Here is an 18,249-nt window from a genome sequence, read left to right as displayed (position 1 = left end):
GGCTGATGGAGGAGGTAAGGTTCCAGTAGTGCCCTGGATGAGCGGATAAGTAGTAAGGGAGGAACAAGGATCTAATCCATCATTGCTACTCATGGGCCTTTTGGAGATAATAACCACTCAAAGGTACACTAATACTAGATATCAGGCACTGTTAAAAAGGCAGGCCTTGTTGGAGAGGGGCTATCAAGGAGGGTCCTTCTTTATAGTGGGTACATATCTCCCCCAGGACTAAGCCTCTTCCTCATTTCCCCTGCTTATGCCAACCATGGGAGTACCCAGAGCCCTTGCTCAGAGCCCCCACTTAGATCTAGAGCACTGATCTTTGGGTCAGAAGAACAGACTTAGAATTCCAGTTCTGCCACTACTTTGTTGTTCAGCCCTGGGCAAATCACTGCTTCTCTGGGCCTCAGTTTCCTCCTCTATAAAATGAAAGGTCTAAACTAGGGAACTTCTAAGGCTTCCTCTAGCTCCAACAGTCTATAATCCCAGGATTCTACATGCATTCAAATCTTACCAAAGCTGTGCTCTGATTCCTTGGTGATTGGACATTCTGAGCCAATTCATCACTGGATGCTAATGGTTAATAATCTCTTACCCCTCTCAGCAAATGCTGACTGGGACCTCCTAAAGACAATGGCTTCACCCAAAGGGACAACACTAAGAGTGGAATTTTAGTTGCTGTGACAAGTGCTGGGAGAGATATTTGGGGGCAGAAGAAGCCTTCTCAGAGACCCTCTAATAGCACTGTAGGGGTTGCCTGATAAGCCTCTATATTGGTCGTGCTGGCCCTGCTGATTTTAGAAGGGAAAGTCAGAACTGAAGCTAAGGCCAAGCTTTCCCTCTCCCTCCCCTCACCCATTCTGGGGAAGCCCATTCTACCCCCACCCCTACTAGCCTCTGCTCCTGGGAAATCAGGATGCAGGGAAGCCAGTGAATGATGGGCCCAGAGCTGGGGTCATCAATCAGGCGGGGGCTCACTTCCCTACCATGCTGACATGACAGAGAAGCTGAGGGTGCCTCAGGAGTGAGCGTGATGAGAGGAGACACTCTTCGAGTGGCCATCTGGGGCGTGGGGTGGCCAGGAATAATGGATACTCTGCTTATCATGAAGAGAGAAAAGAGTTGGTTCCCTTCCAGAGGAGGCAAAGATGTATCCCTTTACTTTACCATTTTAGGGTCACCTCACATATTTCTTAACTTTGATTCTGTATTTGGAAAGGACTGTAGGACACAGAATGTTAGGACCCAGAACACAGAGTGTTAGAAATGATAGGAGCCTTGGAACTTAGAATTCTAGGACATAAAACATAGAATGTCAGAGCTCGAAGGTACCTTGGAGATCATCTAAGCCAGCCTCTTTATTTTTCTTTTGTCATTCTATAGAGAAAACAGAGGCTCAGAAGAGTAAAAATGACTTGCCCAAGGTCACATAGCTAATAAGTTACAGAGCTAGCATCCAAACCCAGGGCTTTTGACTTAATGCCCAGGACTCATTCTATCATGCCATGTGCTGCTTCCTCTTTAATACAGATTCCCTCCAACAACCCCATCCCAGACTCCTTGCCTATGTTCCTCCCCATCCCACCCCACCAGGGTCTCCACCTTCTGCACGGTGATGATGGCCTCCTGGGTGTTGCTGTCTGTTGTAACCTTGAACATGTCCCCGCCGCCCTCGTCCTTGAGCTGGTATGTCATGTCAGTGTTTTCTCCCACATCCGAGTCCTCAGCTTTCACTCGCCCAATGGCAGTGCCAATGGGTGCTGTCTCCACGATGCTGAACTGGTACATCTCTGGAAGGGGTCCCACAGAGCCCATGAGCTAAGGAACTCCTGGCTCCAGTGTTAAGGCCCATTAAGGCCTTAGTCCTACCACCATCCACCCTTTTCCAGAGAAGCCACAGATCTTGTACCCTCGGCTCCTTTGAGAGAATGTAGAGGGGTATAATGATAGGATTGGGGATGAGTTGAGGAAAAGGATTTCCATAGGAGCTGGGATAGTGAAAGAATGTAAGGGCAGGAAGGGAGGGAGAGAAGGAATATAACATAGTATAAATTCCCTGAGGGAAAGATATATCCCTTATTTTGCTTGATTGTTTTTTTTTAACCCTTGCCTTTTGTCTTAGAATCAATACTATGTATTGGTTCCAAGGCAGAAGAGCAGTAAGGGCTAGGCAATTAGGGTTAAGTGACTTGCCCAAGGTCACATAGCTAGGAAGTGTCTCTGGAGCCAGATTTGAACTCAGGACCTCCCATCTCCAGGCCTGGCACTCTATCCAATGAGCCATCTTGTTCCCCTTGTGCCTTATCTTATACAAAACCCAGCTGAGAGTTAGGTTCCTAAAAATTGTAGAACTGAAATAAATGGGAGTCAACAGAAATAAATGGTCCTCAGCCTAAAAAATTCCCTAATACCTTAGGGTTGACTGATTAAGGAGGTGATGGCGAACCTATGGCACATGCGCCAAAAAGGGCAAGCAGAGCCCTCTCTGTGCTGATGCCTGCAGTCACCTGCCAGAGTTTGTTACTAGAAAGCCAGAGGGACTCGGGGTGGAGCCATTCCCCTCCCCATCTCCATGCATCTGAGGACATTCTTCACTTCCCTTGCCCTTCTGCCCAGCAGCCAGTGGGAGTGCTTCCTCCCTCCTCTATCTGGTGTAAGGCACTGAGAGGGGGTGAGGGGCCTCACATGCTGCATGAGGGTACAGCGTAAATGGCAGCCTGTTGAGTCTGTGGTGAAGGTGATTCCTGTGCTGGGGTTGGAAAGAGCATAGCTCACAGTGTAGCACATAGCTAGAAGGGAGCAGAGCAATCAGCCGCTCTCTCACCTCCACTCCACACACGACTCTCATCACCCACTCCCCTGCCCAGAAGCCCAATGGGAGTGGTTCCTCCCTCCTCTGTCTGGGGTAAGGGGAGGGGCAGGGCCCAGCACTCCATCTCTAAAAGGTTCACCATCACTGGCCTAGGGTGTTCCTAGGGACCACAGGATTCAGAGCTGGGCAGGGCTTGAGAAATTTCCTTCTATCTCCTATATTTCATAAAAGAGACTCAGAAAGAGGAAGTGACTTGTCCAACAGAAGACAGCTAATAAGTGGCTGAGCAGGGATTTGGATCCAGTTTCTCTGGCTCCAAATGAAGTTCTCTTGCTATTCTCCTATACTGACTTGAAGCTGGATTGAGATCCACAGGGATGGAGACTGGTGATTCAACCAACACCAAGCACCCCAAGCTTGTTGCGTAAGAATAATGGACTAAAAATCAGGGTTTTCATCCTACTTTTAGTTTCTTCATCTGGGTTATATTAGGGATACTATGTACCCTACCTACATTCAAAAAGTTATGATGAAAACAAAAGATGGCAACAAAAAATTTTTTTTAAAAGAAAGGTTAATAGGATGAAAGGGAGGCTGCTTTAAGTCTGGGAGCAGGCTATATGCAGCCATAGGATGATGGCAGAGCTTTTCTATTGACTATGGCTGGGACTAGAGAGCCCTGGTTCCGATTTCCAATTCTGCCACTGATTCATTCTGTGACACTGGAAAAGTCACATCCTCTTTGGGCTTCAGTATCCCACCTGTAAGACAGTGGTCCCTATGGACCCTTCTAATACTTGGCTCTAAGAGTCCTTCTAGCATGAAAATTCTATGCTCAAAGGTCTCTTTCAGATCCTGCCTAATGAGTGAGAGGCTTTTGGCATTGGGGGTTGGCAGGCATGGGTACTGGGCCAGTCTTCCCTCTGCCCCTTATGCCAGTGGGGTTGGCCAGCTGCATAGCCCTCCCCCTGCCTCCCCCAAGACTGGGTCCCTCCCCAGCAGCCTGTACCAGGTCTGCTCCACAGCAGGAATGCAAGGCAGAGATTATGGCTGGCTCCATGCGGATAGGCTTCTGTTATCTCTCGGGGGTCAGTCCCCTGTGGCGGAGTCCTAATGTGAGAGCTCCAGACCTCTCATAATGACTCGCCCGATAGGAATCAGCTCACATTCCCACCGGCATTTAATCTCTGCCAGCGCCTGGCTGCTTCCCCAGCTCTCAGGCGGTGTCGGCAACGGCTGGAGTTAAGAATGGAGGGGGGTCTGGATGGGCAGACTGAGTGAGGCTCTAAAGGAGAAGGAGCCAAGGAAGAGGACTGAAGGGCTGTGTGAGCTTGGATAAATCATCCACCTCTCAGACCTTCAGTTTCCCCATCTGCAAAATGGCCTTGAGAGTGGCGGCAGGGTTGAATGGTGGATGAGAGGGGTGGAAGTTTAGGAAGACTATGGACATTCCTCAGACTACTAAGGAATACCTGATAGCTGGGACTCCAGGAGTAGGGAGATCCTATAGACAGCAGAGAAGGAAACCTGGCTCTAGGTGCCCAGATCTCCAAGCCCCAGCCAGAGTTGACTCTAAAGGGCCTGGAACTCAAGACAAAGGAGCAACCTTGGGCAATATAGGGAAGAGGCAAGATCTCTGAGCTTGGAGTCAGGGGATCTCAGTTCCAATCCTGACTAGATGTGCATTTGGGCAAGCCTCTTCCATTCTTTAGACATCTTTCCTTATAAGCAAAATGAGTCAAATAACTCTCTTCCTGCCTATCTATTTTTTGGGTACCTTGAATCTTGTACAATCATGGGCCAGAGTTTTGACAGTCTTAAGCATGGAGCAACTGGGAAACTCAGTGGATAGAGCACCAGGCCTTGAGTCAGAAGGACCTGGTTCAAATCTGAACTCAGATACTTCCTAGCTATATGATCCTGAATAAGTCACTTAACCCCAGTTGCCTAGTTCTTGCTATTCTTCTATCTTAGAATTGATACTAAGGCAGAAGGTTAGGTTTAAAAAAAGTCTTAAGTGCTATGATATCTCCTTGGGGTACCTGTTGTATGACAACAGCAATAATAATAATTCATGTTTTGATAGCACTTTCTTTCCAATGACCCTGTGAAGTGTATATGGGAAATAATATTACTCCCTTTTTACAGATGATAAAACTGAGGTTCATAATGGGGCAGAATGTAATCATAAACTAGTAAGTGGTAGATCCAAGGAGAAAAGGGCAGATTTCTCAAGCAAAAAGTAGGGAACTAGGAGGCAGCTGGGTGGCTCAGTGGATTGAGTGCCAAGCCTAGAGATGGGAGGTCCTGGGTTCAAATTTGACCTCAGACGATTCCTAGCTGTGTGACCCTGGGCAAGTCACTTAACTCCTATTGCCTAGCCCTTACTGCTCTTCTGCCTTGGAGCTAATACATAGTATTGATTCTAAGATGGAAGATAAGGGTTTTTAAAAAAGTGGAAGAGTAAGCTGGGACTATAGCTAACTCTTCCTCTAGTAGGTATCTAGTGGCAGCACTAATGTGTGCCAAGTCAAGCAGATGGCAAGACCTGGCTTAGATGGCCTTAGCAAGAGTGATCAGATCTCTTCCTTCCCAGCTCCCTCTATGCCTTGATGCCCCTCATCAGATCTAACCATCTGGATCCCTTCCTGGACAATGCCAGAGTAGATAGAAGGCAGCGGCAACACTGGAGAGGACAAGGGGCCCCAGGACAGGCAGAGGGGCGGCAGGCTGGCCTCTTATTCTTCAGGTATTAAGAGAGGAAAGACGACAGCACCATGAGAGATGGGGCAGAGACACAGAAAGAGAGTAGGACAAACGTAAGCTCATTGAGGGTAGAAACTTCCTTTTTTTTTTTTATCTCTGCATCCCCAGGGTCTAGAACAGTGCCTCAGACATAATAGTCGTTGATTAATGATTTCTTGCTGAATGGGAACTGAATTGAAAGCAGAAGGGTTTGAGGGACAGTGAGTCCTACAAATGGGTGGGCAGCCGGGCAGGGGTCCTTACTCTGTGGGAAGCGGGGTGGGTTGTCATTGACATCAGTAATGACGATGGTAACCGTAGTGGAGCCCGACAAGCCTCCCAGCTGACCAGCCATGTCTGTAGCCCGGATCACAACCTCATAACGCTCCTGTTTCTCCCGGTCCAAGTCAGCCACTGCTGTGCGGATCACACCTGGGAAGGAGCAAAGGTATCCCAGCTCAGTTTCAGTCCGGGGGGGGGGGAGGGAGGGGGGGGGCCGTACTGGGTCTCCCGCCTTGTGACTCCGGGTCTGAGCGGCCCCCCATTCACCCCCTTTCCTTCTCTGCCCCTCCTCCACACAAGACCTTCAGCTTCCTTTGCCAGACATTCTGGAAGGAGCAGAAGAGAAAGCTTAAGACCCTTTCAGTCATTCCCAGTCATGGAGGCCAAATATAAATCTATCAAATCATTCTGAACAAAATGCCGTTTTAGGTGCACACACACATACGCACGATCTGCACATGCTCTTCACATAACGCACACGCACGGCTCAGACCCAGGAATATACAACCACATTCACAACTCAATTTCACACACAATCAGCTTACACAACTCACTGACACATGCCCACACATAATTCACATACAGCCCTATGGTTCACACAGACATTCCCAGAGCACTGGGGGCACACGCTGTGCATGTAACTTGTGCATGTAACGTGAACACCCACCCATAGATACAAACACACACCCATACACACTCCCTTTCTGGGAGCAGTCCTAGGTCCCCCCCTCTGGATCCCCTCCCGAGTCCATTATCCTGATCTCCAGAGAGATGACAGAAGCCCCAGCTCATTCTAGCTCCCTTATTAAAGAGACAGCCTACAAACTGGACAATCGAGAAAGAACTGGGCTGAGGCCAGACCCAGGGGCCTCCTCACGCCTCCAGAGGATGATGGGCTCAGATCTCCCTAACCTGCTGAGCACCAGCTGGCGATGGGCAGTGCCTGGGGCCGGGCTCCCCCTCCTGCTGCCGTTCCTTTCCTGGCTCAGTTCTGACCCCTCTAAGCTGTGAGCGCCAGGTGGAGTCACGCACCAGCTGCCTTTTTATTTCTCCAATAAAACCCAGGCTCCTGGCTCCACAAGCTGGCCCTTGGGCTCTCCCAGGCTCTAAATCTCCCCCAAACGACCCCCAGATTTTCTTCCTAATGGTTCTGTAGCCTCGGCCTGCTGGGATGTGACATCTTGTAGGAAGAGGAGGGCCTGAGCTTGGCTCTGAGATACTGAGACACTCCTGGGGGAGGAAGGGCTCATCAAAAAGTGGGGAGGGCTCTCCATCCCGCCTTGAGAGTTCTCTTATGAGGTTTTCTGACGAGGACTGGGAGGGGTTCAGGATTTAAAGAAGTAGATGGGAGCAAGTAAACAGACAAAGGGGCTCATACTCTCTTACTGCTCCACACCATCTCTTCAACTTTATCTCCCACTGCACGTTAGTTTGTCTCCTCATCTGTGAGTTCCTTTCAGGGCAAGGTCTCAGTTGATACACTCGATAGTTTCACTGTTTCACCCCCACCTTTTCTATTTTTTTATTACAAGGACTGGCTCTCTAAGGAGGGAAAAGAAGAGGGATATAGTCAGAAATGAGACTTAGGAGTCAGGAAAACCTGGATTCAAATGCCCCTTCAGACACGTAGCTGTGGGAGCCAAGTCCATTCAACCCTGTTTCCTCATCTGTAAAATGAAGGAGTTGGAACTGTTGACCTCTAAAGGTCCCTCCCAGCTCTAAATCTATGATCCTCTGGCTATACTTTATACTTCTTTACATCCTGGTCAGCGTTTAGCACAAGGCTGAACACTTAGTAGGTAACTTAGTAGATTCTCAAAAAGGAGCCACTGATTGATCTGATTTGTATCCATCTCTGTGACTCACATTATCCGTGTGACTGACTGTGAACCTCATCTATCAAATAGGGGATTTGAATGAACTCTCTAAGGTTCTTGTAATATATGATTCAATAGCTATGTGACCCTGAGCAAGTCACTTGACCTCTAGGCAGCTCTAAGACTATAAATTGCAGAAAAGGTACTACCCTGCATTGCTGGAGAGAGTTTCCTCATCTAGGAGTTCCCTCTATCATTGAAATCCCAGGGCCAGTGCCTATCCCTCTGACTGACTGCTGCAGAGCTGAGCTCGGTCTAGACTTCTGGAAGCAGAGAGACCACTTGGACTGTTAGAGCTGGAAAGACTCTTAGAGACCAACCCTTTTATTTTATAGATGTCAAAACTGAGGCAGAGAGAAGGAACTTGTCCAAGGTCACACAATGAGTTAGCAGCGGAGCTCGGACCAGCCCTCACATCTCCCGGCCCCCAGGACACTGATCTTTCCCCCCACTTTGGCGCTAAGCATTTCAGTTGACCATGGACGAGGTGGTGGCTGCTCAGAGTGAGATAATTTCCCCGAAGGCAGCTAATCCCAGGGGACAGTGTTCAGTAGTTAAAGCTTCCAAAGAGAAGAGAAAAGAAAGAAGAAGGAAGGAAAGAGAGAGAGAAAGAGGGAGAGAGAAGGAAGTAGGAGGGCTTTCTTGAGTCATTAGGAACCAATCCTGTCCCATTGTATTGGGATGAGGGTGGAGTATAGTCTATATAGTCTACCATCACAGGGAGAGGGGAAGCTGTAGGGACACATTTTCTATATTATAATATATACACATACGCATGTATATGTCCATTGGAGCCTATCTATTGGGGAATGGCTAAACAAACTAGTGTATGAATGCAATGGACTATTATTACTGCCCTCTAAGAAATGATATGATGAATAGGGAAATTCACACAAGCATGAGAAGACTTACATGAACCGAGGCAGAAGGAAGTGAGAAGCATTGGGGAAACAATCTACAAAATGATTACAATAATATAAATGGAAAAAACAACCCCCCACCTTCCCCACTAGAAAACTACTGGGCAATTGAATGCTATATAATTATAATGGCCAAGCCTGGCCTTGGAGAAGAGACGAGGAAATGAGTCTCCCTTCCTTTCTTGTAGAGATGGGGAACTATAGGTACATTGGACTCAGGTGATAGACTATTTAGATTCACTAAGCTGTCTCTCCTCCCTGTTTTTATTTTTTGATTACAAGGACTGGCTCTCTAAGGAAGGGAAAGAAGAGGGATATGGTCTGAAATGAGACGGATAGAAGAATAAAAAATGTCAATAAAATATAGATGAGGGGGAAATCAACCCACTGGAGCTTTGAGTTAGAAAACCATTTAGGAGGAGGCCAATTCTTTCATCCCCTTCAGAGCCCCTCTGGTTCTCCCTCTCTCCCTCTGGCTGCAATGGAGAGGCTAGACCTCCACAGGGAAGTCAGTCACCCGGCTAATGGGTCCATGAGCCAGTCCCAGCACACACTCCTCTAGGCCTTAATTAGACAAGTGAATCTTCATTTACCCAGCATGTTCCTCTTTAAACCCGTGCCCAAGCTCCAGGGCCCAAACAAAGGGCAGAGGTACAGGAAAGACAGGGAATGGAAAATCCAAGCTAAATCTTTTCTAACATCTTACATCTTGTCTGATTTAGAGGAAAAAGCACCAGGTTTACAATCCAAAGATCACAGGCTTGAGTCTGTGTGAATTTAGGGAAGTCATTTGAGTCTATTTTTCTTCCCCTCCTCATTTATGACACTCATTTCTAAGGTACTCTGCAGTTTACAAAGCACTTTCCTTATAATAACTCTCTTATGTAGAGAATATAAATTGCATTGCCCCCATTTTACAGATGTGAAGCCTAAGGTGGAGGGAAGTTAAATGATTACTAAGGTCATACAGATAGTAAGTTGCAGACCCAGAATCTGAATCCCAGTTTCCAGTTTTCAAGTCCTCTAAATACCACAATTGATTCCCACCACACCTCTCCTTTTCTTTCTCTTTTCTTTCATTCCTCCCCCATCTTTATCCCTAATCAGGTCCCTCTGTCTGCCTTAGTATTTCTCTATCCCTCCCCCCTACCCCTTCTCTTCTTTGATCGATTCTTCTAGTTTCAGAGCTATAAGAGATCTTAGAGATACCTGGTCCAACCTTCATTTTAGGGAGAAGGAAACCGAGGTCCAAAGAGGCCTACATGGTGTGTTAGTAACAAATTAACAGTTTGTTCTTGGATTAATTTGTTTTAGTTCTTGGACTAGGATCCCTCCAGCACTACAGAAACATGAGCTCTTAATCAGAAAGGAGAAGGAAGACGAGAAAAAAGCAAACCAAAAAAAATAAAGAGCAAGGTACAAGAATGGAGGAGAATAGAAAGTGGATGAGGGGGTGATGAAAGATGGAACAATAACCAGAGAGCTAAAGGAGAAGAATCAAAGATCTTAAACTTAGAAGAAATTTTAGAGTTAATCTAATCTAGTCCTTTCATTTGACAAAGGAGGAAACTGAAGTCTAAGGCAAGGTGGCTTGGTCAGCATCACACCAGTAGAAAGTTAACAGAGCTGGAATATGAATTCAGATTCTCCCAATCCAGTAAGCTTTCCAACCAAGAGAAGAGGAAGAGAGGAATCAAAGGAAAGCTGGAAGGATAGAGAAATTATAAAAGAGAGGGAAAGATGAAGGGCAGCCCAGGCAAAATGAACTTTGCTAATGACATGATCATTACCTATGAGGGATCTTTTCCCTTTTAGGAGTTGTTTTCCTCCATTAGAATGGAAGCTCCTAGAGGGCATAGGTTGTCTTGCTCGCATTTATTTGTATCTCCATATCTCCAACACTTCTCTCTCTCTCTCTCTCTCTCTCTCTCTCTCTCTCTCTCTCTCTCTCTCTCTCTCTCTCTCGAGCCACTGGACATTTCTAGACATCATATGGATGTTGATTTGAACAGGGGAACATATAAATACCAAATTCTTCCCTTCCTCCTACTTGGCCTTATCTCCTTTTGTACCTCTGCCCTCCCCCCACCCCACTACCACTCAGTAGCTTCTAAAGAATGGAGTTCTCCATTTCTGTAACAATTAGCATTCTGCAAGCAAGCATATGATCTAAAGCTGGAAAGGAAATTAAGAGTTCATCTCATCTAATGCTCCCATGTTACATATGGGGAAAGTAAGGCCCAGAGAAGGAATGATTCCTTCCAAGGATCAAATTTGGATTAAGTAGAAGAGATGGGATGCAGACAGAGCTAGGAATCATTCAACTCTAAATCTAGGGCTCTTTTTAATGATTAGGAGCTGAGGGGAGCAGGCAGCCATGCTCCTGTTTTCCAGCCCACTCCAATTGTAGCTGAAGTTTCCTGGAAATAATTCATGCCCAAACTATGAGAAGTCTAAAAAGCTGTTCCTGGTAGCTCAGTCCTGGAAGGAGGCTCTGATTCAGTTTCCGCCCATGCCCAAATCACTTTAGGTAAGTGGGTCCTGGGGTGCCCTCATTGACCCATGTGAAGAACTGAATCCCAGGAAAAGACTAAATGTCAAGCTACCCTGATCCCAACCTCAAGTTCAATCTAGTTATGGAAATGATAAAGCAAATCCAGGAACTCTGCCTTTCTATGGCTGGTGAAGGAGGGTTAAATTTAGAGTTGAAAGGGTCCTCAGCAGTCATCAAGTCCAACCTCTTCATTTTACAGATAAGGATACTGAGGCACAAAGAGTGTTTTAGCCATCTGCCCAGAACCATACAGCTAGTAGCTAAGTCAGAATTTGAACTCAGATCTTTTTAACTCTTAGGTCAACACCCTATGCACTGTCATCCCCTCTATTTTCATCTCTTTCCATCCCTAGAGCCGGTTCTCTTAGTGGAGGGGTTGCCATACCCAGGGCACTGAAACCTCATGGCAGCAACTAACTCTATGTGTAAACTTGGAAGAGTCACTTCCACTTGGTAGGGAAAATTTCCTCCTCTAGACTTGATGGTCTCTGAGGTTCCTTCCAGCTCCATCTGTTTATGTTCCATGTTCTAAGACCTCTCCCAGATCTGACATTCTGTGTTTTGTGTTTCAGTGCTGACTTTCTGTTCTTCCTTTAACATTTTATATTCTATGTTCTAGGGCTTCTTCCGGTTGTGCCATCCCGTGGTCTGTGTTCTAAGGCCCCTTTCTGGCTCTGACAGCATATCTTCTAAGATCCATTCCAGCTCTGACATTCCATTTTCTAAGGTCCCTTTCAGCTCTGAAATTCTATGTCCTATATTCTACAGCCCTTCCCAGTCCTGTCATTCTATGTTCTACAGTTCTTTCTAGTTCTGACATCCTATCATTCTAGGAGCTTTGGACCACTGATTCTAGACATCTCTAGTTCTCTGAAAAATCTGTGGATTTTCTCAGGACAGAGCTGAGGATTTCTGGCGAGGCTCTTTCTACCCCATGGAGGGGCGGCAAGATTTGTTTTGAGGAGTGGGCTGGGGAAGTGGGATTAGAGCTCTCTAATAATGGGGACATGGCTACTCCACCCCCCTCCCTGTGGCCCCATTCTAACCCATCCTTCACACTTCCAGGGCCAAGCATCCAGCTGTTCCCCCTCCAACTGCTGCTGCAGGGGCCACGAAGGGGCACAGCGTGAGATGCCTCATTAGTCGCACAAATGCCATTCCTGTTCCAGATGATGGGGGCCACGTTGGGAGATTTGGCCTTTAAAACACACAAGTTAATTTTCCTCTTACAAGGAGGGTTTTTTTTCTCCCTCCCTCCCTCGCCCCGCCCCCCCCCCCCTCTCTTCTCTCTCACACCTTCCTCTCAGGGCCCCGTTCCGGCTACGCTCCCTGCTAACTGCACAGTGAGAACAGACTGTACCACTGAGCACTTGCTAAATATAGCCCCGAGAATGTTATCAGTTTAATATTCCCAGCTTATGGAATGAAACACTCTTCTGAGCCAGGTCTGGCGCCAACCCTGTTCTTTTAGGGAGATGGGAGCTCAGAGGAGGGGACAGGAGTTAGGAAGAGGAGCAATGGAGGGAGAGAGGGCTGGGAACAGGACAACCAAGAAAGGACTAGAGAAACCTGGTCTCTCACATGGACAAAAGGGCCCCCTAAGGGCTCCTTAAATCCTGAGAAAGTGAAAGGTTGGCTCTGGTTCTTTCTCTACGTTCATATTTCCCTCCAGCACTCAGCTTCTTCCTCTAAAATGAGAGGGTTGGACAGGATGGTCCCTAGGGTCTCTTCCAAATCTAAATTCTGTAATTTCTTATCTCCTTTTCCACAGGAAAAAAATGGGCTCTTGGGGCATATCACAATAGAAAAAAATAGGAGAGGGAGGCAGTTTTAGAGCAATAGTGATGGGACTCGGTTTCCCAATATGTATAGGGAGGGATAACAATCCTTGTGTTTCTTACCTCATAAGGAATGTTGTAAGGACAGTCATTGTAAATTATAAAGCACTCTAGAAATGGTGGTATGCATTAGCACAGCCTAGAACATTGATGGGAACAGGGGAATTTTTGAACCTACAGCCACATTTCCCATTTCCCCCTTGCTCAATCTCTTCTCAATTCTCAGAAAACTGGCTTCCATCTCAACTGTAGATGCAGCATGTTGTAAAAAAAACCTAGATATCAGAAACACCTGAATTCAAATTCGGCCCTTAAGGCACTTATTAGTTTTTTGATCCAGGGCACATCAGTTAACTTCTCTTTGCCTCAGTTTCCTCACCTGTATGCAGTTGGACTCGATGGCCTCTTAATAGAGAACCTCTAAATCTCTAATCCGATGATTCTATGATCTGAATTCAAAACCTACTTCTGACACTAGCTATGTGACCACAGACAGGTAATTTAATTCTCAGCCTCAGTTTACTCATTTTCATTTAAAACTTTTTTAAATGAAGGTAACAATGTCTGTAGTGTCTACCTTAAAGACTTCTTATGAGGCCTAAACAAGAATGTCACAAAATCTCTTTGCAAACTTTAAGGTGCCATATAAATGTCAGTATTTATTGTTAATTAACCTAGGGCCACTGATTTAGAGATGGAAGGGACCTTAAAGATAATTTGGTCTGGGGGCAACTAGGTGGCTCAGTGGGTTGAGAGCCAGGACTAGAGAAGGGAGATCTTGGGTTCAAATCTGGCCTCAGACACTTCCTAACTATATAACCCTGGACAAGTCACTTAACCCCCATTGCCTAGCCGTTACTACTCTTCTGCTTTGGAACCAATATACAGTACTGATTCTACTAAGATGGAAGATAAAGGTTTAAAACAAAAAGATTATCTAGTCCAGAGGCCCTCCGTTAAAGAAGGGTGCCCATGTCAGCTTTCTTTTCATTTCCTATCCAAGTAGACCCCTCTGGACTCCTTCATGCCCCTATATTAAGTATCTTCCTCTCTTTTTAGTTTCTTGTTTTGTGTTCTCTTCCCCGATTAGACTATGAGCTCTTTGAGGGCAGGGACTATCATCTCTTCTGTACCCTGGCACTTAGCACTGTCCAGGTATACTGTAAGTGCTTAAGAAATGTTTATTGACTGACTGACTGGACTCTGGGGGTCTCTGAGAGACCCTTTTCAGGGGATCTTTAAGGCCCAAACTATTAAAGTTTATAATAATACTAACATGTCTTAATATGACAAATATTGATCGATCTATAAACATTTATTAAGCATCTACTTTGTGCCAAGTGCTGTGCTTAGCATAGGTAAGATATAGCCCACATAAAGAAAAGATCTTTAAGAGGTTCCCTATATTTTTTGAGTGGAAAGGGATCTCAAGACAGACAGTCAGACAGAGACAGAGACACATATACAGAGGGAGATAGAGACAGAGACAGAGACAGAGAGAGACACACAGAGAGACAAAGACAGAGAGAATCTCTGATCCAGTCCAATCTCCTTATTTTATACATGAAAAAAAAAACTGGAACTCAGCAAGGAAATGATGTGACCAAGGCTGTATAACTGGTTAGAAGCAGAATTAGGATTTCACCTCATTTACTTAAGCATTCTTTTTACTATACCACAGGGCCAGTGATGCCAAATCCCATGGCCAGTGCTCACTTCTCATCCTCTTCTTCCTCTCTGCCACATTTTTTTGGGTCACTTTGATCAGCATTTTGAAAACTCCTCCCTTTGCTTGTTTCCTTATGATATGCTTCTCCCTCTATCTCTCTGATTGCTTCTGTCTTTTTTTTTAAACTCTTACCTTCCATCTAAGAATCAATACTGTATATTGGTTCCAAGGCAAAAGAATGGTAAGGCTCTCCAGGAGTGGAGAGGAAAGTAAGGGAGGGAGACAATTTGGATCTTATAAGTTCTAGATATGTATGTTAAAAATCGTTATTACATGTAATTGGGAAAATTAAAGAAATTTTAAAGAGCAATAAAGGCTAAGTAATGGAGGTTAACTGACTTGTTCAGGGTCACACAGCTAGGAAGTATCTGAGGCCACATTTGAACCCAGGACCTGGCTCTCAATCCACTGAGCCACTCAGCTGCCTCCTGCTTCTCTGTTTTTTGGCAGTTTTTCTTTTTTACCTCTTAACTATGGATATTCTCCAAGGCTCTGTCCTGGACCCTTTTATCTTCTTTCTCTTCACTCTCTCCCTTAGAAACCTTAGCTGTTTCCATGGCTCAGACTATCACCTCCCTGTGGATGACTCCCAAATACAGATCTTCAACTCTAACCTCTCTTCAAAATTCTAGGCCCATGTCTTCAAATGCCTATTGGGCATTTTCATCTAGATATTCTGCCAAAATCTCAAATTCTACATGTTCAGAACTAAACTCTCCCCATTTCCCCTTGAAACCACCCCATTTCCAAATTCCTTTCTTTCTGTTGATTTGGAATTCTCCATCCTCTACTCCATCCCTGGAGTCCCTGCTATCTTGTGAGTTACTGAACCTTTCCATTCTTTCTCCACCATTTCTTTGGCATCTGTCCCCATCATTCTATCTGCATTAGCACCACCTGAGCCCAGACCCATGTCACTTCTCTGAATTACCATAATAGCCTTCTAACTAACTGGTCTCCCAGCTCCCAGTTTCTCTTTCATTCACAGTCAGAGGCACCTTCTCACTCACTTCCCATTGCTCTGTTCTGACCATATTATTCCCTCACCTCATTCAAGAACTTTCAATGCATTTGGCATTGAAACTGCATAAAAGACAAATTTGGCTTGTGGGAGATGGGGAACAAATCTTTTGGGGGCAAAGAGCTGCAGATGCTTGGGGAGTCCAGTGCAGGTGGTTGGGAAGGCTATATTTAGAGTTCGAACTAGCTGACCAAAAGGCTTCCCATCCTCCTTTATGTCATTTTCTTCTCTCTCTCAACCGACAGCTAGAAATGTGCACTTCTGGCTGGGCATGGCTCAGCCCTGATGGTATACTTTCAGAGGCCATCTTCTTATGCCTATCTCCACCCTTTCTGTTTCTGACTGCCCTACCTGTGCCACTTTTGTCTCCTCCCTTCCTCTCTTGATCTCTCTTCCCTCTGTTTCCCCATTCTTCTGCTGCCTGACTCTTCGGTCCCTCTCTATTTCTTAGCTCCAAAGCTCCATCCTCCAAAATTCTAGGGCTGCCTATTTCCCTGTATGCTACTCTTCGGCCTCCTATCCTCATCTGTCTCTCCTATTTCCTGGTTCACCTCCCTGCTGGGAACCTACCAACATTCTTCTGTTCCCAATTTTCTTTGTTCTTCCCCCTAATTGTCCTCCACTTTCCTGTCCGTTTGCCTCCTGATCTCTCTTGTTCCCTTGTTCCCTATCTTTCCATCTCCTTTGCCCACTTTTTCTCTGGGTCTCTGGCTCCCCAGTTAGGTGGAACAGTGGAGAGAGCATTATCCATTCAGGAGTCAGGAAGACCTGAGTTCAAATCTGCCCTCAGATACTTACTAGTTTGTGACCCTGCGACTTAGTCTCTCTCTGCCTCAATTTTCTTATCTGTACAATGGGAACAATTGTTCTACCTACTTCCCAGGTTCTAGATCTACCTTCCAGGGTTGTTGTGAGGATCAAATGAGATAATAACTATAAAGTGCTTAGCACAATACCTAGCATAGAGTGATATATAAATGTTGGCTATTATTATTATCATTATCATAATTACTACTCAAGCCTTCCCTCTTCTTCCATCCCTCAGTATCTTTGTCCTTCTGGGACCCTGCAAGATTTACCCTCCATTTGTTCATGGCTGTCCTCTCATCATCTCATATTTGGTCTTGTGGAAGGACTTGATTCCTCAGCATCCACTTCCCCTCATTATACGCCCTTTGCCCATTGGGATTAGCTTCTAGGATACAGGGTCCATGTCTGCCATCCCTCCTGCCAGGCACTACCCAGAGAGCTCCTCACCTGTCTTGTTGTCCACAGTGAAGTGCTGCTCACCATCAAGGACACTGTACACCAGCCGTGCGCTGCTCCCGTACGTGGGGTCATCTGCATCTGATGCCATCACCTGCATTACTGAAGTGCCTGGGCCCATGGAGGGGGAAGGTAGAGGGAACCAAGGAGAGACACGGTTGTGAGATCATCTGCCTGGTGCCTGAGAGGGAAAAGAGACTCACTGGGAGGTGTTACTGAGCCCCCACCCCCATCTCCTCATTGAGTCCTCCTTCCCCACACCAAGCCCCTGACTCTCTCTCTCTCTCTCACTCAGTTCCCAATTGTCCTTATTGAGCCCCATCATCTCCATGCCTCCTGCCACCCTCCCTCCATCTCCTTCTTCACTCAGAGTTCCTTAAACTACATTCTATGAATCAATAAGACCACAGAGAGAAATCCAGAGCCAGGTCGTAGCTGTGCTCAGAGTCAGGGCTACATTCTATACCCTTAACCATTCCCAACACAACCTACCCCTTAGAGCAAAGCCCCTTTCAGACTAGCCATATCTTGCTGCCATGCTCCTTTGGGTGGGTATGAGGAAAGGGGGAGTGATCCCAACTTCTCAACTAGTAGGACTACAGATGGCAGGAGGATGTGGTTAGAAGGACTTGGGTTCTAGTCCTGGCAGGAATCAGATTATGTATCCCAGTACCTGCAGCTTACAGAAATGGAAGTTCAGGTCCAAAGAGGGCAAGTCAACGAATTTTAGAGAGGGAAGGGAGCTCACAGATCATTTAGATCAATCCATACCCAAATAAGAATCCTTTCTCCAAAAATCCTCCCAAGTTAATTCTCTCAAGTGACCTACAGTGACAGGGAGCTTATTACCTCTTCCAAGGCAATCTATTCTTTTAGAGAGCTCTAATGTTTCTTTATGTGGAGCTGAAAGGCACTTGGGGTAAAGGAAGGACTAGAACCTAGATCTCCTGAGTCCCAGGTCAGGGATCTTTTCCCTACCTCACTATAAAGATAAGCCTGATGTGGTCCTTACACAAATATAGGACTTAGACATGGAAACAGTACTTTTCAAAGGAGGAAACTGAGGCCCAGAGAAGCTGTCACTTGTCCACAGTCACATAGGCAAGCTAGCAAAACCAGGATTAGAACCCAAGGCCTTCATTCCAAATATAAATTGCCAGTATTTCATGTCTCAGAGACAAACCTACAGGATGGGCTCAGCCAGA

The 18,249-nt window shown here is 46.1% G+C and overlaps 1 protein-coding gene across 1 annotated transcript in view; it reads right to left on the bottom strand.

Annotated features, from left to right (window-relative positions):
- CDH22 (cadherin 22) overlaps nt 1-18,249 on the bottom strand; it is a 74,240-nt gene that overhangs the window by 36,918 nt on the left and 19,073 nt on the right. The window contains exons 2-4 of the mRNA XM_044661384.1: nt 17,036-17,155; nt 5,822-5,989; nt 1,603-1,790 (exon numbers count right to left, since the gene is read on the bottom strand). Of these exons, the coding sequence (XP_044517319.1) occupies nt 1,603-1,790; nt 5,822-5,989; nt 17,036-17,155 (476 nt within the window). The remainder of the gene's footprint in view (nt 1-1,602; nt 1,791-5,821; nt 5,990-17,035; nt 17,156-18,249) is intronic.

Source organism: Gracilinanus agilis, chromosome 2 (genome assembly GCF_016433145.1).
Source record: "Gracilinanus agilis isolate LMUSP501 chromosome 2, AgileGrace, whole genome shotgun sequence".
NCBI lineage: Eukaryota > Metazoa > Chordata > Mammalia > Didelphimorphia > Didelphidae > Gracilinanus > Gracilinanus agilis.
This window is presented reverse-complemented; position numbering and strand designations above follow the sequence as displayed.